The sequence below is a fragment of the Sander vitreus genome, chromosome 11 (assembly GCF_031162955.1).
Source record: "Sander vitreus isolate 19-12246 chromosome 11, sanVit1, whole genome shotgun sequence".
Classification (NCBI taxonomy): Eukaryota; Metazoa; Chordata; class Actinopteri; order Perciformes; family Percidae; genus Sander; species Sander vitreus.
In genome coordinates, this window is record NC_135865.1 from 22,580,596 (window position 1) to 22,608,527 (window position 27,932).

General features: G+C 40.4%; 3 protein-coding genes across 3 annotated transcripts in view; 2 read left to right on the plus strand and 1 right to left on the minus strand.

The window, feature by feature from the left end:
- The first annotated feature begins 615 nt into the window (after window positions 1-615).
- sestd1 (SEC14 and spectrin domains 1) lies at window positions 616-19,291 on the plus strand. Its single transcript, XM_078262377.1, has 19 exons — window positions 616-738; window positions 2,682-2,751; window positions 2,866-2,974; window positions 4,639-4,729; window positions 4,837-4,950; window positions 8,405-8,518; window positions 8,646-8,740; window positions 8,902-8,957; window positions 10,037-10,108; window positions 11,209-11,366; window positions 13,817-13,939; window positions 14,677-14,871; window positions 15,302-15,416; window positions 15,829-15,994; window positions 16,224-16,305; window positions 16,394-16,516; window positions 16,659-16,850; window positions 17,049-17,152; window positions 17,423-19,291. The coding sequence occupies exons 2-19, from the start codon at window positions 2,682-2,684 to the stop codon at window positions 17,694-17,696; spliced, it is 2,253 nt and encodes a 750-aa protein (XP_078118503.1). The 5' UTR covers window positions 616-738; the 3' UTR covers window positions 17,697-19,291.
- A 75-nt stretch (window positions 19,292-19,366) lies between these two features.
- Window positions 19,367-22,183, minus strand: dnajc15 (DnaJ (Hsp40) homolog, subfamily C, member 15). Its single transcript, XM_078262378.1, has 6 exons — window positions 22,039-22,183; window positions 21,423-21,474; window positions 21,119-21,192; window positions 20,604-20,680; window positions 20,398-20,468; window positions 19,367-19,895 (listed from the first exon to the last, which is right to left on the minus strand). Exons 1-6 carry the CDS (start codon window positions 22,144-22,146, stop codon window positions 19,825-19,827), a joined length of 453 nt encoding a protein of 150 aa, XP_078118504.1. The 5' UTR covers window positions 22,147-22,183; the 3' UTR covers window positions 19,367-19,824.
- Window positions 22,184-27,460: 5,277 nt separating this feature from the next.
- plekhm3 (pleckstrin homology domain containing, family M, member 3) overlaps window positions 27,461-27,932 on the plus strand; it is a 47,952-nt gene continuing 47,480 nt past the window's right edge. The window contains exon 1 of the mRNA XM_078262381.1: window positions 27,461-27,518. The gene's annotated coding sequence lies outside the window, so the exon portion shown is untranslated. The remainder of the gene's footprint in view (window positions 27,519-27,932) is intronic.

A 27,932-nucleotide genomic window follows, 5' to 3' on the forward strand; every position in this document is an offset into this window, starting at 1 on the left:
CAGAGAGTTTTCATATTCAGGCTGTGAAACAGGTTGTTGTTAAAAAAAAAATCTTTCATTGTTTTGCTTGATTTGCTAAATTCTGTGATGGCTAAGGAACTCTTTTGATGACTTTTGTAGGGCTTCATGTCAACAAAAATGTGACAAAAAGTGTACAAAAATGTCGGAAAAAGCAACACATTTACAAAAAGGTGACAAATGTCTGAGAAAGCCACAAAAAAGTCAGAAACAAATACAACAAAAAATATGAAAAAAGCTACCAAAATGTAAAAAAAAAAAAGTGACATGCAGTAACAAAAGCACGTCAATAAACTCTACATGTCTGGCCCTTGGTGTGATTCTCTTTTTCCAGTGTGGCCCTTAGTGAAAATGAGTGTGACACCCCTGCTCCAGGCTTTTATTAAGAATGTCGCTTTACCGGAAGTCGTGTTCATTAATTGGGCTTCACTGAGGCTGCGCAGAGCAGTGAGCTCCACCGCCTGCTTTCTGTGTTTTCACTGTTGTTCAAAGCTAACGGAGAGCAAACTAATTTCTTCAGTGTTTAACGGGAACTAGATTAAATATCTGCGGATACATAAGCCTGTGAGGAGGAGGAGGAGGAGGAGAAGAAGAGGAGGAGGAGGAGGAGGAATAGCTGCAGAGCAAAAAGAGAGACACGGGAGGAGAAGAGGAGGAGGATAGGGAGAAAAAATCAGGACAGTAACGTTAACGTTATAATGCTGCAGATTTGACTGAAAGGTAAGAAAATCCGCCTTATCAATACTGATTGTTACCTAAGTTGTCGATACTGAGTGAATGGAGGCTGAGGAGAGGGAGGTTAGAGCTGCCGCAGCAGCCTGCAGCTGCTGAATGTAGGTCATTGTGTCTGTGGGCCGAGCCGAACCAAGCCGAGACAAACCGAGCCGGGCCGTCCTGCTGCTGCAGCCAGGCCGCAGGCAGACTGAGGACGAGGAGGAGGAGGAGGAGGAGGAAGAAGAACAACAAGCCCTGCAGCAGGGCTGACTGTTGCTGCGGTAACTAACGAGACTTAGTAATCACCACAAATACTACCACTAACGTTACCACTACTACTACTACTACTAATGATGATAATAACATTTGTATCAAATAATGGAATTAAAGTTGAGCAGAACAATCGAACAAAAACAGTACAAATGTTTAGTAACAGTATAAAAGTAAACATGTATAAACAAAATAATAGTGGTAGAATATTAAACTCTGTCTTTTTTTTTTTGTATTTCTCTGTATAAAAATAAATATTCCAGACTAGCAACGCAACAATTAAAATTACATTTTGGGGCGGAAACATTTTATTTATTAATAGTAACTAAAATAAAACTAACTCAAATCAAATAACTCATCTGCTTCATCATGACTGTGGGGTGCAGTTTGTTCAGATTTAATTATATAATATTTAAAGTAACATCCCTTGTAAATCAACTGTCATCACATTTTAATTCAAATACTGCTAAATCCTGATATATGTGACATCTTGTTTCTTCCATGACTTCAAGCCAGTGAGAAGACCACAGAAAAAACCCAAATGCATAACTTTATTTTGTGAAATAACCAAAACTGCTGGCATGACTTTGGTTTTCAGGACCTTGAATAGTACAAAATGAGCATCAAAGAATGATGGGAAGACTAAACGATATGAATGCCATGGACAAAACATTGCTCCAAATGAGATTCCAAAGTCTTCGTGTCGTATTATCACACAAAAGTGTGTCAGCATAAGATCAAGAACATTTTTGTGCCTAAAAAGTTCAAACTAGGGCTGCACCTAACAACTATTTTCATCATCAATTAGTCTATTTAGTTTAAATCTCAACCAATTGACAGAAATATAAACTGACTGATTTCCTGACTGACAGCTAACAAACTGATGAAACATACAGTAAATCACAGATTGAGCTGAATGTGTAAAGCCAAGAATCTGAATCTGCTGGGAGGGATGCCAGCGGAGAGAAAATCCTTATGGAAAATCACTGGGCTGTCTATATAATATTCCTATAATACTTCAGCGGGGGGTTGTAGTGTGTCTGTGCTGCTACAGTCTTTATTAGTGACCCAATAGTTTATTTTATCAACTAGAATTTGACTGTCAAACTCCTGTGTTGATTTACAGTGTGTTTGTAATCTGAACACTGAGAGATGTGGACTAGTGGCTGCAATTGTGCACCAAAAACTATTTCAATGTTCATTAGGGCTGGTATCATTCATAAATACCGTGACTTCGATACTGGTTCCTTAACGATACTTTTTTTCGATACCAATTTTATAAAACAAAAAGAAATTACAACATTACGGCACAAATGTTTGTGCCCTACTACTTGAGCCCCATCTCTGTGTGTAACGTAGAGTTTTTCCTGCCTGCCTCTACGACCTGTAATGCTAAACAGCCAATCACAAGCATAATTAGATCTTTTTAGAAGCCTGCTGCATGCTTATTGGCTGACTGATACGGATGAGATTTACTCTTTAGGTATTGAAATTGGGTATTGAATGACGAGGCACGTTTCGATACTCGATACTTCAGAGGCAATTTGGTTGGTATCTAAAAATGATTGAATTTGGTACCCAGCCCTAATGTTCATATGAGCATGTGAAGGTCATTTTAAGATAGATTTGAAAAAATGTGAACCTATCCTGTTAAGTGTTGTGTGTTTGTGTGTCTACAGATGTCCAACGTTACCGTGGAAGCGACCAACATGCTCCCCATCCTCAAGAAGAAACTGGCCTTTCTGTCAGGTAAAACACACACGCACACACGAAACCATGAGATAACATGTCTACATGTCAGGACTGGATAATCTCAGTTTACATGCTGTCAGTAATTAGATCTATCCGTCTGTCTTTTTTTAGGGGGCAAAGACCGGCGCAGTGGTCTGATCCTGACCATCCCTCTCAGTTCAGATCAGACCAGCATGGAGGAGCTCAGCGCCACACTGGATTACCTGCTCAGCATCCCCAGGTATGTTTGGCGTTAGTCTATATACACGACGTTCCACTTCCGGGATTGCTTCCGGTACTGCCGGAAATTCCGCCTGATGTCCGTCATTTGTGCCGGATGTCCATTACCTTTGGGCTTTCTTTGTGTTGGCATTCTAAACTCGGGTGGATTTATGAGGACTATGATTAACTGCTCCTCAGATCTCTGCAGGGTAAATCCAGACAGCTAGCTAGGCTATCTGTCCAATCTGAGTTTTCTGTGGCACGACTAAAACAACTTTTGACCGTACACGTTCCACCAAAACGAGTACCTTCCAGAGGCCCCGTTGCTCCGTATCCCAAGACGATTGTGATTGGTTTAAAGAAATGCCAATAAATCAGAGCATGTTTTTCTCCCATCCCGGAATTCTGTGTGGACTCACCAGACCCACCTCCACAGCACTTTGGAGGAAGGTCTGGCAAAGTGAGACTAGTTTGGCATTAACTCGTCACTGAAGATCTGCTGGATCTGTACTTTGTATCTTGGCTCCTGTGTCTGAATCCAGCATGTTCAGCTGTACTGTAAAAAGCTTAAAGGATGATTCTAGTTGATTACAACTTGGGTCTTATCGTATTGGCCCGAATATGAGATGACCCTGACTATAAAATAACCCCTCCCTTTCCAACAGTTTTTGAAGATACAAACACTTTTGGATTAGTCCTGTCTGAGAGTCCTCATCCTTGAAGACTTTTCTTCGTCGTAAAAGTGAAACATGAAATACTGCCATTAAAACAGAACGCAGCTTGTTTTTTAGTCGCATACTCTCACTGTCTCGTGTCAAAATGATTTTCTCCGGTACTTTTTTGAGCTCCACATCATGATGTTCTCTGACAGCGGCCATTTTTGGCAGCTTGACAGATGATTCAGTCCCCGTTTCATATCTGCAGTAAAGGTGTCGGCAGATGCTTTCAGCTCGTTATCACTTGACAGGAATTTATTTCCTCCAAAACACATTACACAAGCTGTTTGAAATTCCTGTAGGTTAAACTGTGTTTCATAAAACAGGAAACATCAAGGCTACAATCAACTCATAATGCAGCACTCTCCGTAGGAGCTGGTGTTACACTCTCCAATGAAAAATAATATCTGATTCAGCGAATACATAAATGTCTAGTCCACTAATATACAATCCCAATTTCATGCACATTGTCTTTATATTAGGGCCAATACTATATTTTCAGGTCTTGTTTTTGTAGTTTTGGATGTGGTTTGTATTGGTTATGATAACATTGATCCAAGAACACAGTAGCAACTTGGCGAGAGCAATGCATATCATACCTGATAGAAAATATATCCCAGAGTATGAATATAAAACCCAAGTTGTAATGAATTGTCATTACGGTTTAAAGTCTGTTAGTGTTCGGAAGAGCCCGCTGTAAAACAGCATTGCATTCTAACGCTAACTTCTGATTCACAAACTGTTTTATACAATCTAAGTAATTGGACATGAATGCACCACCCAAACACCATACAACAAACTTACACTTTAAGTCAGTTTGGTTGGGCAACCCAAATACCGCATGAACAGGAAACTCTGTATGTAAATGTTGGTGTGTGTTGTTCATGGTTTGAATATATTTGTCCTATAAAATGCTCCCTCCCTCTCTCTCTCTCTCTCTCTCTCTCTCTCTTTCTGTCTCTCTCAGTGAGAAGTGTAAGGCTCGGGGTTTCACAGTTATTGTGGACGGGCGGAAGTCTCAGTGGAACATCGTGAAGACTGTGGTGCTCATGTTGCAGGTACAAACACATTACCCGTCCCTCTAGGCTCAGTCATAATGACATACAGTACATGACTGCATTACGTTGTCAAGCTAAGGATGATGATGCTATTGGTGCTTTTTCAGAATGTGATTCCGGCTGAGGTGTCGCTGGTCTGCGTGGTAAAGCCAGATGAATTCTGGGATAAGAAGGTCACACACTTCTGTTTCTGGAAGGAGAAAGATCGCCTGGGCTTCGAGGTGAGTCGCTCAGCTTGTTCTAACTGAACTGGTTCAGACCAACCAGAGTTTTCTATTTTAAAAGAGAATGATGTACGTCTATTGTGAAAGCTGGTTATTGAGCTCAGGTAACCTCAAATCGTTGTGTGGGGTTTGGTCGCCTTTCCCACTGTGAGAACCTGTAACATGGGGCTTTTCATGACTTGAACTCTTATGAACCTTGTGAGGCTTTGGTGCAAGGGTTCTCCTAGTGTTTCCACTGTCTTTTACAGACTGACGTGGCTGGCTATACGTGGTTATACAGTATGTCATTAAAAAGGCAACAGAAGGACTAATTATGTTTTTTAGTCATGCCATCAGCGTGGCACTGGAGACGGCAATGCGGAGGGCTGGACGCTTCACCACTTTGGTCCAGATTTAAACATCTCAATTTTGGATGGATTACCATGAATTTTGTTGTTGGACGTACAGTACGAAGTAAACTGTTGTGGGACATGCAACAATGGAGGAAGTGGTTCTGATGTTGTTCAATTTCTTTCACATTCTCTCGGGCTGAATCCAGGTGCATGCTGCGAGCCTGTTCTCGGCCCAGAATGGGTGTTTGCTCCACTGCGCGCATTATGATCTCTTTTCTATCATCTTATTTGACCTTTTTAACGTTTCCCTGCGCTGTTTGACTGTGTGTGATATGTCCCTACTTCTCAGCCAGTGAGTGGCTGAGAAACTTTCTGGTTCTCCTTTCCCTAAATATTAAAGGGTTCCATATTGTTGAGTTGTTATCCCGCCACATCTGAAGGCAAAAGTCTTTTATAGCTGTTCTGAACGAGAACCAGTTTAAATAACCCAGTTTTTATTATTATTAACTTTGTAACTCACACACTCTTGAATTGTGTTGTTAGCTGATATTAAACAGAGAGAATCTGAGCCAGTTTTGATAACCTTGAGCATCAAAAACTGTCCTGAGGGCTGCTGGAAACCTGAGCCACGGTCGATATGTGCGTGTCTGTGTGAATGATATTCGGCCAACCTACTCCTCTATTACAACAGATGGTTTTACAGACAGAGATCAGTAGTGACTGTGACCCAGATTTCTGCAGCCTTGTTGGCTCTATAGTTGTTGCCACGGTAACTGGAGATAGTTGGTGAGTGTGAATGTGAAAGTTGCTGCAGATAGCCTAATAGATAATCCATCACAGTCAACATTTAGCTGACTTATTCATTTTTAAGTAAAAGTGGAGTTATCGTTGTGTGCTTAGAGCAGAGACTGTCCCTGTTGGTGCGTTCAAGGACAGTCCGACATTTAAGATTTAGGAGTCGGATAATGAACAGTAACAGTTTTATTGTTGAGTTGTAAGATTGTTCATATATTAAATACATTTTGATTGATGAAATGCTTAGATATTTAATGTGCGGGGATTTAGTTTATTTAAATATGCGCTCATCTTCTTCACTGAATTTACACACACACACACACACACACACACACACACACACACACACACACACACACACACACACACACAGCTGCTGAAAGGATGATTCCTGTGACTGTTGAAATGTGACTCATCTAAACTATGGAGTGTGTCTTTGGATGTCACAGTGGGGTGTGTGTCATACAGCTGCTCTGAATTCTGACCTAACAGTTAAATACACACACACACACACACACACACACACACACACACACACACACACACACTGAGTTGAGTCCAATTTCTCCGACAGCATCTGCTGCAGTGGCAGCTGGAAGAACGACTCACTACCAGCTGTCTGACTGTCCAAGTTTATTTGTAAAGCAACCTTTCATAGTGCAGTTCAAAAAGTTTTTTTTTTATTAATAATAGGAAAGGATAAAACCTACAGTTTGTACAGACACAAAATTGGTGAATGCCCAAATTTGAAAGTAAAAGTTGTTTAGTCTTTTTGTAGCTTGCAGGCTGTTAATGAACACTGAACACTGTCTCCAGATTTAGAAAGCGCTCTGGGAAACTGAAGGAGAAGTTTGTCTTGTGATTCAGAACTCTTGGGTTGGTAGACTGAAGCATTGCAAGAAATGTAATCTGTGACCAGCGCAAAGCTGGTATTAAACGTCTAAGAAAATGCAGTGACTCCTAAGTCCTAAGAAAACAGGGGACTATAATTATGTCTTCCCAAAATAAGCAGGGCTCCAGAGGTAACGTGTCCGAGCTGCATCACAGCTTCTTGCACACTTTCCATTTGCCTAACGTGGCTCCTCACCCTCCTCATTCTCTCCCGGTAAAGGAACAGCAGTAACTCATTACGAACATCATCTCAACTGCCCTGCATGTGTAAAGAAAAAGAAGTGTTTTAAAGAAGAACATGTGGCATCCATATTACTGCTACTGCATTAGAGCATCACAGAAGTTGACTTAATAACACCAATAGACAACTGATAGTAGTTCATTACTTTAAAAACAGAACAGATGTGATGGAGCAGTAACATCATTAATAAATGGAAATAAATAAAACCTATAATTAGTGTGTAAAAGTTTGCAGGTACAGGAAGTATGTGCTTTTCACAATCTGATATTATTGGACTCATAATAACTGCAACTGGTTTTAGACGAGCCAAGATTAACTTTGAACAAAAAATAAGAAAAGAGAAACCTTTTGACCCAAAAAAAAAGAAGAACAGTAATGTTTATTGATGATTTGGTTTTATGATTCATTCATGATTTGGATTACACACACATCTCATAATTTAATAATCTAAAAAGTATTAATTTTGAGAGCCTTCATCGATGCTAATAAAGTGTTTTCTTTAGTTAAAAAAACTTCATAATAGGATACACCTGTGATTCCGCTCTCTTCCCTCCTCGTCTCCTCTGAGACACATTTCATGTTTCGGCGTTCAGTTACTGAGTCACTGGCTGGAGGATGGAGAAGCGAGGAAGCATAATTTGCAGAATGAAAAGCAACCCTTGTCATGATTATGACTACCCATCATTTGTTGTATCCAACATTACATACTGTATGCTTTAATACATTGAAACATGCCAGAGGAAAGCTTATACAATATATTTCACCCACAGTTATGTCAACAATATCAATATATGCTGCTGTGCTGAGAGAATCATCTGTGGCGGTCATATAAAATGTTTATATGTGAAGTATTAGTTGTGTTTTCCAAAATATAGAACACAGGGATCAACCTAGAAGTCAAACATTTCCATAAAATGGTTACGTATTTAGAGTCGGATGAGTTTGTCTTTTCAATGTTTTGTACTTCATTGTCCACCAATCCCACCGGAATTCTTGTATTTCACAGCTCAGATAATATAATATTTACTAAATCATATAGATGTTTAATTCATGAAAATACACTAACTGTGAATATGCGATTGTATTGTCATGTCGTGAACACTTTCATGCTGTGTTGGTAGCGTGGGTATTGGGACAGTCCTTGTCTCTCTCACTTCTAAAGGTAAAAATTTTACTCTGTGCTTCCCGTCAGGTGATCCTGGTTTCGGCCAATAAGTTGACTCGTTACATTGAACCCTGTCAGCTGACGGATGATTTTGGAGGAAGTCTGGACTACGACCACAATGACTGGCTCAACAAGAGACTGGTTAGTATTTTATCTTAAATTAATTTATCTATTTGATGTTTTACTTTAAAAAAAAAGAAGAAGCAGCTTACCTTGAGGTCTGAGCTTGTATGTTTGTATGTTTATGTTCGTTTTATTTTTTTGTCAGGTTTTCGAGAAGTTCACCAAGGAGTCGACGTCACTGCTGGATGAGCTGTCTATTATCAACGACAGTGACAAGAACAGTGCAGTGGACAAGGAGAAGTATGCGCACACACACACACACACACACACACACACACACACACACACACACACACACACACACACACACACACACACACACACACACACACACACACTTTGAAGTGTACCAACAGTAGATAGATGAAATCCAGAGCTGTATGTCTCTCTGTCCTCTGCAGATTGGCTGACTGCGCCCTCTTGCCGTCCTTTGACCCAGAGACTGTCCTTCAGACCGGTAAATATCATCTCCTCTCATTTAAGCCCCTTTCAGACATGCATGTCGTTGCGTAAATGTGATGTCAATTTTACATGTCTGAGACCAATTTAAGAAGCTGTCCCTCCATTGCAGTGCAACAGGGAAACACAATGAGGGAATTTTATACTGAAAAGGCTTTAGCTGTGGAAGACATCCACTTGATGTTTCAAACTCAGACAGTTTGAAGCCTCATTTCAGCTTCAGATGAACTTAAATAAACTTTTGAATTCATTTTTGTACAAAACACATTAGGAAGGAACCCTTTAATGGCCAGTATGAACATGAGGAATGTTTACAGCAGGAAAACGCTCTTTAAAAGTGTTCAAATGGGCACCTGATTGTCTATTGTTTTAGGACAGCAAATTGTGCACCTATTCATAAAGTTCATTGCAATGAGTATAATCTGTGCTCAAAGAAAAAACAGTATTTAAAAATGCAGATTTTAAGGATTTTAGTCAAGTAGATTCCTCTCATGCAGTGCAAAAAAAGCTCAGACAGTCAAAAATAATAACACTTTATTTTCAACCTTTTTAATTTCTTGCTTACTGTGTACACAACTACTCTCACTTGTGGTCATGAACTTTGAATAGTGACTGAAAGAATCGTGGATCCAAGCAGCCTAACTAACTCTCCATGTCGGGGTGTCTGGGCTCACCCTGACCTGGAGGATGTGGGTGGAGAGAGGGAGGTCTAGGATAGTCTGCTGCCACCAAGACCTCGAGCTAAATAGACCCTAAGGATGGATGATTGATGGATGGATGGCTGTGTTCACTGTACTAAGCAGCCTGTGTCTGTGTGTTGGGCAGAGGTGAAAGAGTCTTTGTTTGTGGTACCACCCTCCTCCTTCTACCAGCGCCTTTCATAATATAACAGCATGTACACAAACACTGATGATTGTTTCAAATGCTTTTATAACAGGCTTTTGTATCTCAAACCGCATCTCTCTCTCTCTCTCTCTCTCTCTCTCTCTCTCTCTCTCTCTCTCTCTCTCTCTCTCTCTCTCTCTCTCTCTCTCTCTCTCTCTCTCTCTCTCTCTCTCTCTCTCTCTCTGTCTGCAGGTCATGAACTGCTGTCGGAGCTGCAGCAGCGTCGTTTTAACGGCTCGGAGGGAGGAGGAGGAGGACAGGGAGGTGAGGAAGCAGCTGTCAGTCATCCAGGTGTCCCTGTGCGGGTCCAGCTCAGACAGAATAGATAGATAGAAATGGATAGATGCCATCTGTATTGTTTTGTGCCATTTTCTTTCTCTGTTGTAGTTGTTGGAAATGGACAGTTGAATGCTGCCAATCAGTTGTTCCAAAGTACACAGATTACTACAGTATGATGCAGTGTATGAGGGTACAGCATAGACCTCTTGAGTTCTAGGTCCTGTATAACAGGTTTTCCGCGGGGTCTTAAAAAGTCTCAAATTCACTGAAGTATTGTGTTCTAGGTCTTAATTTTTCTACATCCGTGCAACGCTACCCCTAATGCTTTTTTATTTTGTAGTGTTTTTTGTAGTTTTTCTTTCGCTAGTCCAAATATAATTTGCTTTATTACGACTACAAATGAGACCAACACCAACTTATATTGCAGCCAATCAGCTTTCGTGTTATTGGCGCGAGTCTTTTTGAGATTGTACCACAGACATACGGACAAACGGATTTTATTCTTCAGCTATAGGAAAGTGCAAGTTTAGCGATACTGAAAAAAACTGAATTTAGGGCTTAGTTGATGTGATAAAGGTCTTACATTTCAAGCATAGTGGTCTTAAAAAGTCTTAAATTTGACTTGGTGAAACCTGCAGAAACTCTGTATAAGCATGGTGTGACAGTGGTCTCTCCTCATCACCCAGCATCAGTGTCCGACCTCATGAATTCTCTTGTGGCTGAATGGGGGCAAATCTCTGCAGCCAGGTTCCAAAATCTGGTGGAAAGCCTAAAAAAACAGAAGAGTGGATGATGTTGCACATGGTTTTAGAATGTTCAACAATCGCATACTGTAGGGCTGCAATGTTTGAGTGCCCACATATATTTGACCATTACGTTTTCTAATTTTTGAGACAAGCGACAGATGTCTTAATCACTCCAGAGAAGCTTCCTCTTCTCAGACAAGCTGTTTAAAAAAAATCCTTTTAATGTCCTGAAATGGAACCTTTTGCAGGCAACTTTTTGTACGATTAGACCAGAGATGAGGAGATGTTCTTCACTATAACCCCCACAGGCCTCACCTCTCTCTGCCCTCTGACCCCCAGGTCCAGCCTGGTGTCCCATGGAGGAGGAGCTGCTGGCTCAGCCTCAGGTGATGAAGCTGCTGGACTCGCTCAGAGAGCAGTACACCAGATACCAGGAGCTTTGCAGGCAGCGAAACAAACGCACCCAGCTGGACGAGATCCATGCCAAGGTCATGCAGGTAACCCTTACACACACACACACACACACACACACGCACACGCACACGCACACACACACACACCCTGTAAGCCTGTGTCTGTAAATTGTGTGTCAACATGCAGTTTGTAAACACTGATTGGCTTTACTTACTGGCCAGTTTCTTTTATTTAAGTTGTAAATTGTTTAGTTTTTTCAACCTTGGGGATGATTCATCATTTTGATTGTTTTGTTTTCTGCAAAATGCAGCAAGACTAAAACATGACTGAGACATTAATGGTAGGTGGATTATTATTTTTTTACCTTTTAGACAGAGCCAGATTAGCTGTTTCCCCCTGTGTCTAGTCTGTGTTTCACACAAGTAGACAAACAATGTGCAAGTTGCCCCAGATGTAGATCCAAATTTAGTTTAGTCCATAATAGCCATCCTAGGTGCCTAAATTCTGTGTTAACTTTCGGTTAGATTCAGAGACAAGTGTTTAAAAAAAGCATGTGTATTTTGAAAGCTGTAGCAGGCTCATGCACCTGTTCCCGATATACGTTGTTTTGTACGAGTCCTCTTTTCCCTGAATGTCTACAGTGGAGGTGGTGAGTGCAGAGCTAGCACCACCCATAGAGCCACAATAGAGACATTTATGGGAAATACGCCAGGTTGAAATAAACCAGAAGTGTCCTTTAAGCTAAGTTAGCCAGCTGCTGGCTGTAGCTCCATATTTACTGGACAGCCATTTGTGGCTCCTCAAGAAAGTGAATAAGTGTGTTTCCCAAATGTCGAACTATTCCTTTTTATATTGTTCACTGCTCATAGTACACTTTTTAAACTGCAGTTCATGTTCCTGAACAGAGTAGGAATGTTTATATATGTCCATCCACATCACATTGTCCTGCTACAGTATTAGCCTCCTCAGTCTTTAAAAGTCTCTTGCCCAGATTCTTTTATCATCAAATCTTTGACATTTGACCCTCAAAAACAGTGTCAATGAGCAGCACTTCAGTAGAAGTAGACTCTTCTGTTGTTACTGGAGCTCCTGCAGCCGCAGGGGCTGATGGGCAACACCACTGTCTTGGAGATGAGCCTGGGGTTGCCATGTTGGTCGCTAGTCTGGAGGATTTGTGGTAGGGGAGGGGGATGGCCTAGTTCTGGATTGAAGTGTGTGTGTGTGTGTGTGTGTGTGTGTGTGTGTGTGTGTGTGTGTGTGTGTGTGTGTGTGTGTGTGTGTGTGTGTGTGTGTGTGTGTGTGTGTGTGTGTGTGTGTGTGTGTGTGTGTGTGTGTGTGTGTGTGTGTGTGTGTGTGTGTGTGTGTGTGTGTGTGTGTGTGTGTGTGTGTGTGTGTGTGTGCTTTAAGGCGTCACTGACCTGATAAATACAATTGAGTCATGATACTGACACACATCTGGGTAGAATGTTCCAGATGTTACTGCACTGGATAGTACTTTAGAAAACATTTAAACTTCCACTAATAACTTTATTTTGTAATAGACAAACACACAGACAGCCTTTTTAATGGATTTTTTTTTTAAACAATGTAAATGTCAACAAAACATGAGGTCACTACCAAACAAGGCAAACTCAGTTTCCACAAATCTGTAATTTACATTGTAAATATTGTGGAAAATACAAATGTGTATGTGTATATGTGTATATGTGTGTGTGTGTGTGTGTGTGTGTGTGTGTGTATATATATATTCTTTTGTCTCTTTGAACTTAATAAAAGAGCAAAGCCAATTCATAAATTCAGTTATACTGTGATAAGGATATTCCCACCCATCATACTGTATGCTTCAGCTGTTGGATATCAATTTTCAGTTTCCCTTTTTCTATTTCAGTTGGCTTTACTGTAAGTGGATAGAAAAGTAAAAGTGATATTTATATAAGAAAAATATTTTTAGACAGTGACAATCAAAGAAAATGATATATGTGATATCATGTTGATCACAGAAAGACCAGCAGAGCCTGAGAACCTCCTGCTGGTCGTTCTGCTGCACTGCAGCTCTAAGACTTATGTCTCCAAATAGCCATTTTTCACATTTTGACATGTCACAGTAGGAAAAGCACAAGTATGAATAAATAATAAAATGAGTGATGACTGAATGAATTTAATTTAGCTGTTTCAGTTTCAGGGTCCTGGTTTCGTGCACGGTGGCTCACTGTGTTTAAATGAAATGTTTTTTATTGAAATGCACCTTGGGAGTCATAGTTAACTTCTCCTCTTATATGTATGTGCACAGGCTTGTACCTTTTTAGCTTTTTATGAGATAAAAGCCAGATAATGTCTAACACAGTTGCTAACACAGTTCGTCTTTTGCACTGATGATTCAACCGAAAGCGTTTCATGTCAGTCTAAACTGTGCTCCAACTATGAGTTTGTGAAGAAAATGAATGGGAACATCTGTTCCCACTTTCTCCCTCTATAGGAGATCACTAAGTCTGTGTTTTGTGTTTTTTTTTTTTTCTCTCTCTCTTCATCTCAGGTGGTCACCTGGCTGCAGGGTCCAGGTTCAGAGCTGTTAAAGACTCAGCAGGCGATCGGAGACTCGATGCGAGCCGCTCAGGCCCTGCAGCAGAAACATGAGGAGATCGAGAGCCAGCACAGTGTAATGCAACACATTGAACACACACACACACACACACACACACACGCACACGCGCGCACACACACACACAGTCAACATGTGACTAGCACAAACTGATGAATCAGATTTGGGGTTAAATACAGATCTGAGTTGAGTTTGTCTTTTGATGCTTTCACTCTGCTGTTTGCAGATGGACGGTGAAAAGGTCAGAAAGATCACAGAAACAAATTCACTCTTAATGCATTTCATATGATGCTTTCATGTTGTGGTTTGAGTCATCTTTCTTGTTGTAAGCCGATTTACAGAAATAACAACCCTTAACTCAACATGACAGGAGATGTGACACCCTGGAGTCAAGACTTAACAAACAAGATATAGTGTGATAATTACTGCTGTTTTGCCCCGTTTCTAGTCTTTATGCTAAGCTAAGCCAAGCTGACTGTGTCCTGACTCCAGCTTAATATTTGATGTGCAAATATGACAGTGGTATCAATCTTCTTAGCAAGAAAGCCAATTAACATATTTGCCAACATATCAAACTTTTTCTCTTTTAAAAAAAAATGCTTTTCATGGTTTATTTAATGATTTATTACCGATCAGTCAGCGTAGACTAGAAACTCTTCGGTGTATTGCCATACAATTCAACGTCACCACAAAACTAAAAGTTAAATCAACACCTCTCAAAAAGGGTTTCAAGAAAAACGGAACACTATGCAGGACTGTCGTGTGGACTGATTTTGCCTGTGTGTTTTGTACAGGAGTGGTTTGCGGTGTATGTGGAGTTGAACCAGCAGATCGCTGCCTTGCTCAGTGCCGGGGAGGAGGAAGAGGTGGTGGAGCTAAAGGCGCTGCAGCAGCAATTGAGTGATGTCTGCTACCAACAGGCAGCTCAGCTGGAGGGCCGACAGAATGTCCTGCAGGCGGCGCAGGGCTTCCACAGCACCACACAGGAGGTAACACAGACACACACACACACACACACACACACACACACACACACACACACACTCTCTCTCTCTGTATCAGCTGTCATTTGTACTGGGTGTTCGTACTGGAAACAGCCCTGTGTTAAAAAAACAAGTTAATATTTGTGTGTCCAGTACAGAGAGAGGTCCAGGATGTGTTTAGCCTAGCTTAGCACAAATACTGTAGGCAGGGGGAAACTGCTAGCCTTGCCCATCAAAAAAGAAAAGATTATATGATACACACAACACAATTTCTTGGTCTTTTAGCAGTTCTTCAGGAGGTAAAGTAATGGATCAACTGTTGATTTGTTCACAAACTAAAACCCGAACATTACAGCTGCATGTGGGAAAGTGGCAAGAAAATAAAAATGTATGTGATTTATTCTGAGCAGTCAAAGCTCTGTGTTTATCTCTGCAGTTGTCCCAGCTGTTGGACGGTCTACTGGGCATGCTCTGTGCTGACGTAGCTCCAGCTGACGGAGCTTCGATTCAACAAAACCTCAAACTGTTGGAGGAGAAGCTGCAGACTGTCGGTTCGTGCTCTGAATGATAAAGCTTGTTAATAATCAGAATCCGCTTTATTGGCCAGGTTTGCGTAAACAAACAAGGAATTTGACTCCGGTAATCTTTGCTCTCAAAGTACAACACTTAACATATTAAGAATAAAAACTGAGTTGACGGTAAGAATATTAAAAAAATAGTGTACAGTATAACGATACAATAGAATTTAAAATTTTACAAAAAATATACAAAAGAGAGGGAAGGAATATATGCAATATGTGCTATATATATATATATATATATATATATATATATATATATATATATATATATATATATATATATATATATATATATATATATATATATATATATATATATACACACACACACAACTTTTTGTTGTGGTGTTGTAAGTATGTACATCTACATATATCCATGCAGAGGCAGGTCTTGCTTCTCTGCGTCAGAAGGGGGCGCTGTTAATGGAGCAGATGTGCACCCAGCCGTCATGGCCTCTGGAGGAAACGGAGAGTTCACCTGGAGAACAGCAGGACAACGTTCAGCACATCCAGGCTGTGATGGAGGAGATGCAGCTCCGCAAGCAGAGGTAACTGTCTTCTTCTTCTTGTTTTCACAGCAGGATGCCACACGGGGTTTCTTTAATTCTTTCTGAAAAGCTGGAAACATGATATTGAGGTCTAAGATAAAAAGTGCATCTACTACTGAACTATGATCGGATTTAGCACCTTGAGACTCCCACGTATTTTGCTAGCAGTCCACAACTACAGCTCCCATGACTCTGAGTTTAAAAAACAAATTGTGTGTGTGTGTTGCAGGTGTGAGGACATGGTGGACGTGAGGAGGCTGAAGATGCTACAGATGGTCCAACTGTTCAAATGTGAAGAAGACGCTTTACAGGTAGGACACACGACAACACACAAACCTACATATATGATTGTCACATCAATGCTTCCTGTGTCAGATCATTGTGTGTGTTCGTGTTCAGGCAGTAGAGTGGCTTGGCGAGCTGTTGGACGCCCTTTTGAAGACTCATGTCAGACTGGGTGATGACTCTCAGGAGACCAGGACCATGTTGGACAAACACAGAAAGTTTGTGGACGTCGCTCAGGTGAGACACTTCCAGACTACTTATAGTCATGCAGTTAGCATTGCTAAAAACTCAACTTTAAGAGATGAAAAAGGGCAAAAAATAATTCTGAGAACAATAGCAAAATGACTGTTTGTCTCCGTCTTCCCTTCTCTTCCTTCAGAGCACCTATGATTATGGCCGTCAGCTGCTGCAGGCGACCGTTGTCCTCTGTCAGTCTCTGCGCTGTACCACGCGCTCGTCCGGAGACACTCTGCCACGACTCAACCGAGTCTGGAAACAGTTCAGCGTCAGCGCTGAGGAGAGACAACAGAGACTGGAGCTGGCTCTGAACTTCCACACCGCAGCCGAGAGGGTGAGACAGGCTGAGAGAGAGACCTGACAGTCTTATTATGTGTCAGGTGTTGCAGCAGCAATAGTAAAAAAAAAAATGGCGTGTGCTGATAGCAGCTGATAAGATCTACTTCACACGGACCATGGCGCACTATTGCAGCCACATGGAGATTGAAAGTATAAATTTGCATTCAGTACATGTGTTGTTACTGTGTTTCAGGTGTTACAGCAGGAACGTGTGGACCCAGAGTCTCTGGATGAAGTCGACTCTTCAGGGAAAACTCTGCTGGACAGGCTGACCATGCCTGTTATCTTCCCTGATGGGTATGGGCGGGCACGCACGCACGCACGCACGCACGCACGCACACACACACACACACACACACACACACACACACACACACACGCGCTGTAATCCTCTGTAGAGCTGAGGGAAACAATAACAACCAAAATATTGATTATAGCTACCCTAAAACCCTACCCTAAAATTAAAAAGATTCCTAGCTTTTTATTCCCACATGTAAGGTGAGTCCCCATAATTTGACACACGCTTCATATAATACACACTCCTAACAGGAATTGTTGTTGTTTCAGGACCGAGCAGTACTTTGGGAGTCCGAGTGACACAGCAGCGGCAGCGGAGGGCATCAGGGAGCGCCTCCTGCTGGTGGAGGAGCGACGGCTGCAGCTGCAGGAGATGAGGCTTCATAATGACGAGGAGGATGAGGAGGAGGAGGTGCGAACAGGGCAGGAGGCACGACTGGATGTGATAGGAGAGGAACTGAGCGAGAAAGAGGAGCAAGATGAGGAGGAAGAGGAGGCGGGGCAGCAGGATGAAGACTTGGAGAGGGCGACGCAGGACTGCTAATGGATCGCTGATTACGTTAAACTGAGCAGCATTACTGAAGTATCGTTAACGAAGGGCTGCGGATTCATTTTCACCGAAACCTCCAAGTGGTTGCTTCTGTCTCCCTGCAGCAGCCTGCAGCAGTAGGTCTTACTGCTGTGCTGGTCATTTTTTTTTTTACATTAAGACTACTTCTTCCACCAGCCTCACAGCTTACCCTTCTTTAAAAGAGGATACAAATGTTAAATGTGATTCTTTCACTCCGTTCAGCAGGAACTGTGAGAGCGACTGTCTGCTCTGGAACAACAGCGCCCTCTAACTGTTTTGCTGCCGTTAAGTGATCCAGACGATTTCATAAATGTAAAATACTGGTATTAAATAATATTCATATCTCTGGATGCTCTGTTTAAGATCAACTGTAAAATAATAAGTTTGGATAAGAATACTTATAATGTACAGTTAACTCCACATCCTCTTTCCCTGCATGCCTCTTGTTTACCTAAGTGGGTGGAGCTTCCATGGTGCTAACACGGTGACCAAGGTTTTTGTCTGTGCCTCCTCCGACTTCTTGCCTTTCTTGCTTCCTCGCCTTTTTATTTCCCTCCTAACAGAAGATGAACTTCATGGCCTGTACAGGAAGGGCGGAGCTTACTGTATATCAGGTGTGCCGCGACCTGATAGTATTTCCGCATTAACAGTCCTCTACATTTCTCCCATAGACTGTTGGAGCTTTTCTACTCTGGGATGGACATACAACTCTCCTGGTTGCATCACCAAGCATCAGTATAGAAGAGAGAAGTCAACTCCAAGTCCCAAAGAGCATCACGAAACAAGAAACCTCATCCCATTAGCATTAAGTAAAAGATTTACATAATTTGTGAAATCCTTTTTGCAAGTCATCTGGGGAAATTCCCACATTCAGTCTTCCTTCAAAGTTGAACTTAAAGTTAAATTCTAAATTTCTGTGTAAGATATCCACCTTATAAAGTAAACATGGTGATGTGATCATACCTCTGCCTTCTACTACTGACGGATGAGGATGACCTGAGGAAGTGGCCTCGGAAAACAGAAATTGCAAACTATGTAATTCATTGCACATTATTTTCTACCGGGTTCTCTATCTTGGCAATTACAGATTTGACCTAAAAAAGTACTGAAGTGGAAACACAGAACTAGTAGAGATAAATTGATTTGTAGCAAAAAAATAATAATTTCAGTTCGACTCATTGGATGTTTCTTGGTAAAATAGTTTCGGGACTTGTAGTCAACACAGTTCTAACATTGATGCTTAACATCTTTCAAAGATCCAGAGGCTCCGACCACTTCGCTGCTCTAAATAAACCCTCTGCCTTCACGATGGAAATCAGTTCAGTGTACAAACTGGGAGCACTGGTGGTCATTTGCCACATCAGAATAGGACAAATTCCTTTTTCTACTTAATTGACTTTTTCAAGCAAACCGTGCTATAATGGGGTTGGTATTTTTGACCAATACGTGCTGCTGTAAGTGTATCGGCTAAATACTGTTTCTTGCTTTCTGTCCTCTTATTCCAATAATATATACACATGACATCAGTATGACATCATCCTCTAAATAAAGAAGCGTTTTGAAGTTGCTGTCTAAGGTGGGGTTTTTTATTTGTCTGCAGCACAATCAACCACAGTCGCTCATTCTAATAAACAACTACTGTATGTTTTCAAATGAAGTTTATTTAAAAAAGTGTTTTACCACTTCCACTAACTGTTTAAACACGGACATATTTTAATGTATTATTCCCTTGTTCATTAAATAGATTACATGATTACATAATACCTTGATATACCTCCATTTGTACATAATAAAACTTTATACAAGCTATTTCTTGTTGAAGAACAGCTACCACTAGAAGGCAACTTCTTACACACCCATGCCATCTATGAAAAACCTAAACTCATTTTCAAAATGACAAGTCCAGTCATTTTAAGGCAAAATCTTTCACTCTTGGTTGACATACATCTGTAAGTAACAGTGTTATGAAGGTAAATGTCATGAAAGTATATTGTTTTGCTTCCATGAGCCAGAGTGGATGCCTTGATGTTGGTTTTGTCGATGGAGCAGCACTACAGAGCTTATGATGGAGGTTTTTTAAGGTGTTTGTTAACTGTGCAGGTCATTGCCGAATCTCCTTATCCAAAAAGTCTTTGGCCTCGTTGATCTTCGCTGCGAGATACGGTGACCCACCTGCACAAACAAGTGTGGTTCTGTGATCACTCCTTTAACACTCAACCATCCACAAGCTTTTTAAACGTCATTTAACATTAATGCTGGGTCCCACAGGAATGCTCACCCAACTTTTGTCACATTTCACTATGGGTATTAAAGCTATGGCGAGTCCACATGATACAAGCCTTCCATTTCTTATGTACTGTATATATAAAGCCCCCAAAGGCTATCCTGTACAGTTTGGAATTGTTGCCATCAGATGAAAATCAACTTTAATAATGAGTTCCAGCACAGACAGGGCAGAATGTGAGACCATTAATGTGTACATGTCACAGTTTATGTGAATGTAGTGAATTAAGACTGCTAACAGACAACTTTCATCTGTGATATTGTATACTAAAATTAATACACGTTTTACCAACGTGATTTTAACATTTACACATAACAAAAATTCAAATTCATTTTTCGACTTGCAGTCTTACAGACAACTGACATTGTCACTGTGAGGGTTTAAGCTTACCTTTATCTGGATGGTTCAGGACCATGATCCTCCGATGAGCATCACGTACCTTAGCCTTAGTGCTGGCTGGACTGGACATAAAACAAATAACATCCATGTGAGCAATCTTCCCCTTTCTCTGAGCAGTAAGAGAGATACACACTGAAGGACTGTACTTAACAGATAGCATTTAAGAAATATTAACTAACTACGACACATCCTATTACCTGATGCCAAGAATGAGGCTGGCCTCTCGTTTGGACATCTTCTGCTCAAAACCTCCTTTGTAATATGCTGAGAAAGCCTGTGGTGACAAAAGGATTAGAGCTTTGATTCTCAATAGTCTGAATCTAACATCCCAAAAACTCAAGGACGGGCTTCGTTTTATTTGTTAGTGGGTTTTTTTGTATTTTCCCCATAATCAGAGAATGTGAAACAATGTACTTGTTTTCTCTATACTGTATATTCTATCAGGCGGTAGCTCAATTGTTTTTTTGCACCAGCTACAACATGTACAAAAAACAAAGCCCCTGAGCACAACACAGCATTAAAGACAAACACTAATGAAGAATGAGAGTTGCAGACAAGAGCTGTCAGAAAGCCAGCTGTATGCAGTGGTTCTAAGTCAGCGTTAGTTTGAACCTAACAACCTTCCACACAAAAATAGCACAAGATGCACAATTTAGCAGAATAAGATTATGGACATCACTGCAGATGTACTGGAGGTTAAAAAATTACTCACGGATGTAGGCATTTTTTTGAAAGTTTCAGAGAAAACTTGTCCAAGAGGCTTCCACAGCTGGAATGCATAGCGGCCTGTTGATCAAACACATGCATGAAACAGTTTCAAACCAAACACATTTTTAAATGAGAAGGGATCAACAAATAGCAAAGCAGAAATCTGACAAAAAAAGATAGCTGGCAGTGTAACAAATTTAGCAATATGAGTGATATTAAACAAAAACCTGAAAAAAGTATACTGCACGTGCACATCCAGATACTATTATCTTAGTAAATTACTGATCTTGTATCAAACTTTGTTTTACCTGCAAAACCTGCAGCAGCCACACCGAGACCGACTGCAATCAGAGTCCCTCCCTGTCACCAAAATAAAACATCGAGTAGTGACCAGACGAGTCATACATCACACAGGTACTTGAAGAGTATATTAGTAGAAAGAGCAGCAAGCCAATCTCCACTGAAAAAACTTGGCTTTTTGATATCTGTTTGCCAGCGATTTGTATGTGATTAGTCTGCGGAAAGGACAATCATTGCTCCAGTAAAATTGAGTACATTTACATTGTATATTTAGCTAGATAAAAAAGAAAGAAAAAGAAAATGTCATAAGAGGGCGTTGTAATGTATGTGTGTGTGTGTGTGTGTGTGTGTGTGTGTGTGTGTGTGTGTGTGTGTGTACCACGTTGTTCTACAAGATAACGTATACCAAACCACTGGATAGAGGTAAAATGCACACTGAATAGGGTAGTATAATAGCGAAGTTACCCAGTGTTTACTTTAGGAGGTTAGTTCATCCACCTGACAGCAGGTACATGCAGTTAGCGGTCATTGAGGTTACGCAACGCACACGTTAGCACGTAAAACACAGCCTGGTTTAGTTTAATTAACTTCACCAAGGTCTTCAGTGTGAAGACGGCTACTTACCAGCCGTCTGTCTATATCTGCGTCGCTCCTAACGTTTGCTTTAGGAGTATATTCAGCATATCTCATCATGTCTCCTCCGTCAACTGTCACTCTGCCGGCATTCGCCATGTTGCCTCAGCGACGAATGTTCGAGTGTGAATGTTCATTAACGTTTATGGTGCATGCCGCCACCTACTGTACTGGAGTGTGTAACCAACATTAATAAAAAAACAAAAACTTCATAAAGAACTTATATTCTTGATATTACTGTTTCATTTTAATGAAATCCTTTTAACCTACTTGTTTTTCTCTTTTCCCCCTTTTACAGTTTCCTTGCAGTTAGGCTACAAGTCTCGCATTTAGGCCTATCTGACGCTGTCTTTGTCTTTCTTCATGTATACAGTAGCATTGAGTCCTGTATGTCATCATCTTAACCTATAAAACTGTACTTTCTTTCCTACATTTACCTCTCTCTCTGCCCTTATTCCAACTTCCTATGTATCCAGCATCGTTTGGATCTTTTGAAACTCAGTGTAATCTCTTTGAGACTTTCTTTCATCAGTCTTTTCAGGGGGGAAAAGTGTTTCTCAAGTTGAGATATTATAAGATAATTGAGTAAAAACGACACCACTTGCCATTTGTTGAACCCTTTGTGATCTTAAAGAGGACTTTGTCCATGTTGGCACAAAGCTTCACAGCTAACTATGCTGAAAGCTCCTGAGCAGCTACTAAATAGACCTTGAGGTGAGATGGTTCTGTCAGCTGCTCAACTTTATGATATTCATTGTGATTTCTAAATCGTGTCTTAGGAGGATTTCTGCATTTATTCTAGTCCATTTTGAGCAAACCATTGTTGTTTCATGTTTGTGCCACTAGGTGGAGCCGTTGACAAGTGAACCGTGTGTGTGCGTGTGTGTGTGTGTGTGTGTGTGTGTGTGTGTGTGTGTGTGTGTGTGTGTGTGTGTGTGTGTTGCACAGAACAGGTAAATATGTAGAGCCTATTGATAAATATTGAATTGTGTGTGTTGTACTGCAAATTAGTTATATATTCAGTGTCATGTCTACATGTGTTTGCGCATATTTGTGTTTGCATTTGTGCTTGTGTTGTTTTATCTGCTTTTATTTGTATTTGCATGGTTGTTTTATTTGTTTATATTTACTTGTGTCACTTTATTATGCTTTATTTGTGTTTTCTTGTTGCATCAGTTATATCTGTGTTTCGGTTATATGTTCTTCATATTGGCTTGCGTCTTTTGTTGGATGTTGCACTTGTACAGTAAATGTTTGTGTGCTTTATTTGTTTGCATCTATGCTTGATATGTGTTTGTATTTGTGCTTCTCTTTGTTGTGTGTGTGTGTGTGTGTGTCTACAGGTGTACTCTGTATCCCTTGTGGACCCTCAAACATGATTAGGGGTCCAGCAGGAGTCTCTGAGCAGGGAGCAGCAGCACAGAGGAGCTGATGGAGCCTTGAGCCTGGAGCTGGTTTCTATTGTCCCTGGTAATTGGATTTGGTCTGTGAGGAGAGATGGCTGCCAGTGAGAGGCTCCGATCATTAGGTGTGAATGAGATGTGTGGTGCCAGGGATGCCACAAGCAGATTGGTATTATGCTGTTCAACAATGAAATACACACACATGTACACACTGAATTTGCCGTTTTCATTTCAAACACAGTTCTTCCCAAATGTGTTTTCAGATGATTTTCTAAAAGCTCACCTCCACACTGAAACATTTAAACAACATTTCAAACATTTCATGAAGAAAGATTCTTCAGACTTACTGACCATTTTTTGTGTGCAGAAAACTCAGTTCCTTAAAGCAGGTTTAAATAAATCTGAGATAAGTCACCATGAAAAGTTATTCCTCTAGTCTAAAGTAACCTGGTCCTGTTCAGGTTAGTTTACAGTCTTAACAGTCTATCAATCTAAAGGTTGATCTTTGTTTAATTGCAGTGCTTTCTCCATTGTCAGACTGTCATAAGCGGAATAGCCTGGGTTTATTGTAAATGCATTGGCATGTTGTCCTTTGTCCCTTCACTTACCTGTTGCGGCAGTCTGAAAGTTTACAGCTCTGTTTGAATGTGTCTTTTGTACACCTGAAATTTCAGGTAGGTCATTCCGTCTTGATTGCACAATAGCTGAAGACGCTCAATGCACTGCATCTTAAAGAGGAACTCCACCGATGTTACACATCAAAGTCTGTTTACAGGTGTTGGGGAGTACTACTGCATATTTAAAAAAAATAAATAAATAAAAAGTCATATAAAGCCTTTTGTAGCTCCAGAGGGAGCTGTGTGAAGTATGATATACTACCTACAGTGATGTCTCTTGAGTCAGCATCAGTTGGGGCTGAAGAAGACAAGTTTGAAAATGGAAAAATATGTGGGTGTGGAGCTAGAAATGTATTTATTATAGGCCTCAAACATAACTACCAGTGCCACTGACAATCATGCTCATGTTAAATGTGCCGAGCCTGGTCTATAAAAGAAATAAATGGCCCAAGTTCTGGCCCAAGGCGACTCAGCGTGTCTACTTGAGGCTAGCTGTTCGCGGCTACATTAGCTGCTACTAGCAAAACACACTCAAATCTCAAATCGAACCGTCAGCGGTCGAGCGGCATTGTGTGCAAAAATATATTTCAAAGTTTGTCTGAAGCTAACGTGGAGGTTCAGTTCCACAAAATGTCCTCTTTATGTTACTATCCCTCCACTGCAGTGCAACATAGAAACACAAAGAGGGAGTTTTATGATAAAAGACTTTAACTTTGGAAGGTATCCACTTGATTTGTCTAACTCTGACTGCTGAAGGCTCACTTTAACTTCAGATGAACTTTGGAATGTATAGCCTACTTTTTCACAGAATTGTAGATTTTCCTCCCCATTGGAAGTGCATTAAGAAGGGATCTTTTAGTGGCCAGTAGCTATTAACGGAAGGAATAATTAGAGGAAACAAAACCTGTTTCAGTGTTCAAAATGGTTGCCTGCCTGAAGACAGACTTAAGAAATGTGTGAATCTATCCTTTAAGCAGTTATAAAAGCAGCTCTCTATAGCATAACACCCAGTTGTGTCAAAGTGATTTAAATATTGACCATGTTAAACCTCTGTTTATATAAAGATTTATAATGCAGCTGTACACAGGTTGCAGATTATTTGCATATTAAAAATAAACCTGTGCTTTTGTTTGTGTGCATGCATTTACAACTTAATCTCAGCGAGGGAGAAACATTTACTAAAACACACACGTACAAGTGCAGTGTTTCCATGGCAACCAAGCAGCGACTCTGCTCTTCAATAGAGGGTGAGTGAGTTGAGGTAGATGGCTATTGTGTTGTGTGTGTTTGGGGGGTCAGGGTGGCGGTTCGAGAGGGGTTACAGGGGGCAGTATTAAACAGTGCACTAGACAGATGAAAGCACTGCACATCCTTAAATCTAATCATAATTTAGTCATCACTAGAAGATGGTATGATCAAAATAAAGAAGGAAATAGGCAAGACTGACAGGACAGACAGAGACCTGAGTGCATGAATCAAGGAAAGGGAGATGTGAGATTGCTGTTAGATGGAAAATGATGGAGCTTCATGGACAGAGATGGTCTTATTCCTAACATTGATGCTTATTTCTTGCATTAATCCCTATATTCATGCACAGGCACTTAGCCTAAAAGGATTTCTAGCTCAGACGCAGCTCAGTCATAACCACCAATACCTGGACATCCAGTCATGCCTTTTCTTATGTAAAATTGTAACTGAATGGAAAGTAAAAAAAGCCAAAATATAATAAAATGTTCTTTAATCAACAAAAATGTTTTCTGGGATCACTGGAAGCAGAACATTATTTGTCCATGAAGAAATAATGTGTTGAATAGAATGAATGTCAAATACTGGAATAAGATGTTCCCATCTTCATTTATTTGCTTTTGCTGAACATGTTTCCAGAATTATTAAATTCTGAAAAAAAGAAAAGAAAAATCTGAAGAAATTACCATTTTATTTTTAAATTTGAGCCATGCAGTACTATTATCCTGCAACAATGCTGCATAGAGTACTCGGTAGAGCCCATTAGGGTGGCCTGGTCCTCCTCTCCTTCACTGGGGAGAACTTTTGAAACAAATTCAGACAAAGAGCATTCAGAGAGAGGAGGAGGAGGAGGAGGAGGAGGAGGAGGAGGAGGAGGAGGAAGCCTTTCTCAAATTAAAATATTTCTTGGATTGAAGCTACTTTTAATCAGTAATTTGTGCTAAAGTTTGAAATAATCAAATTAACCAGCACACACATACATATCCCTATTGAGTTAAGCTTTTCTTAAAGCCAGAAGAAAGGGTTAATTCTACCTGCAAACAGATACATATCTCATACAGATCTGTTCAATGAAACTGCATGTCTATGATATTGGAGGTTGACAATATTGATTCACAAATATGTTTTATTAATGAAAAAAAAAGTCCTTTATTGTCCACATTTATTGATTCAGCCCATGTTTGAACACAAGCTGAAGGAGAATTCTTGCGTCCCTCTTGAATGATGTTTCTCTATACTGACACGTTGGGCTTTGGGGCAGCTTTAAGGAGCCCATTAGGGGGAAACTATCCCCACCTCTGCTTTGTCCTCCACTCTCCGGTCCTCTTCCCATCTTGGTCAGATTCGTCTGTAAAGATGTGTGTCACAACCTTTCTTTGTGAGACTAAATAAATGCACTACCTCCATGCCTTTTGGGGATTTTTATCCCATATAATGATAATGAAAATAATAGAAATGCCCTGTGTACAACATGATTGCCTTATTACAGAACACATTGGTAAGAGACAGAGAATAGGTGTTGGGAAAATGTAAAAAGATCATAAGATTCAGTAAAACCTTTTTGATCCCTGTGCCGTCTTTGGGTCATTATAGGCCTATTATAAATGATGTCAAAGGGTTTTTAAATTTAAATAATTGCTATATAGTAATAATGCCAAACTCTAGTAGGCCTAATTCCTCACTGATAATAGTAATAATAAACAGATGGAATTACATGTAACAATGGTGCTGATGTCTGTTGTTGTTTTGTGACTGTACACCTTCACCATTGAGGCTGTTGTTGATGTGTCGTTTTGTTTGTGATGTGTGCCTTAATGAGTGCCTTAACAATTATTTCCATGATATCTTTAAAAAGAAATTAGTTTCACTTCCCTTATTCTGAGGAAGGTATGTTCAGGGGAAAATATAAAAAAGGGAAAGAAACATGGAAATGTGATTCTTGCATAAATACAAATATAACAGATTGTCATGAGTTGAGTTTTAATAATTTAAAGAATTATTTCACTATATACTGTTCTTTTCTGTATTTATTAATATGCATTTAATTATTATAAAATAGTCTTTATATCTTTATTGGCTCATAAGTACCCTACTTCTAAAAATGTACCAGTTATGTCCAATTCACGGAACCTTTATCTTGTAGCTTCAGTTGCTTTTAGGGGACTTCATCGCTGACGGACTGTCAAAATGACATAAACACAGTAAGGTGAGTCTCGATTTGTGTTTTACTGCTTGTTAACGGCACCAGTTTCACCACAATACCAATACAGATCCACTGACACATGATGGCTAAGACCTGAATGAGCGAACAGTTTTATCTTGTATTAAAGTGACATTGATCAAGGAAGGAGAGAGAGGCTAGCGTTAGCTGCTAGCTAACTAGCCCCCGGCTCACATCACATTAGCTGGGGATAAAAACAGGCCTTATTCAGTCATCTTTCAGACTAGTTAATCTATTTTATTTATGCCGCTATATATACATTATGTGTGTCGTGATAAACGGGGCAAATTAACGAGGTAGCTTACGTAGCAAGTTAACGTAGCTATCAGAAAGACTGACCGTGGCTTCACCTCTGTCAGTGTTTACTGCTGAGATGCTGACTGTGTGTTTATTGATACA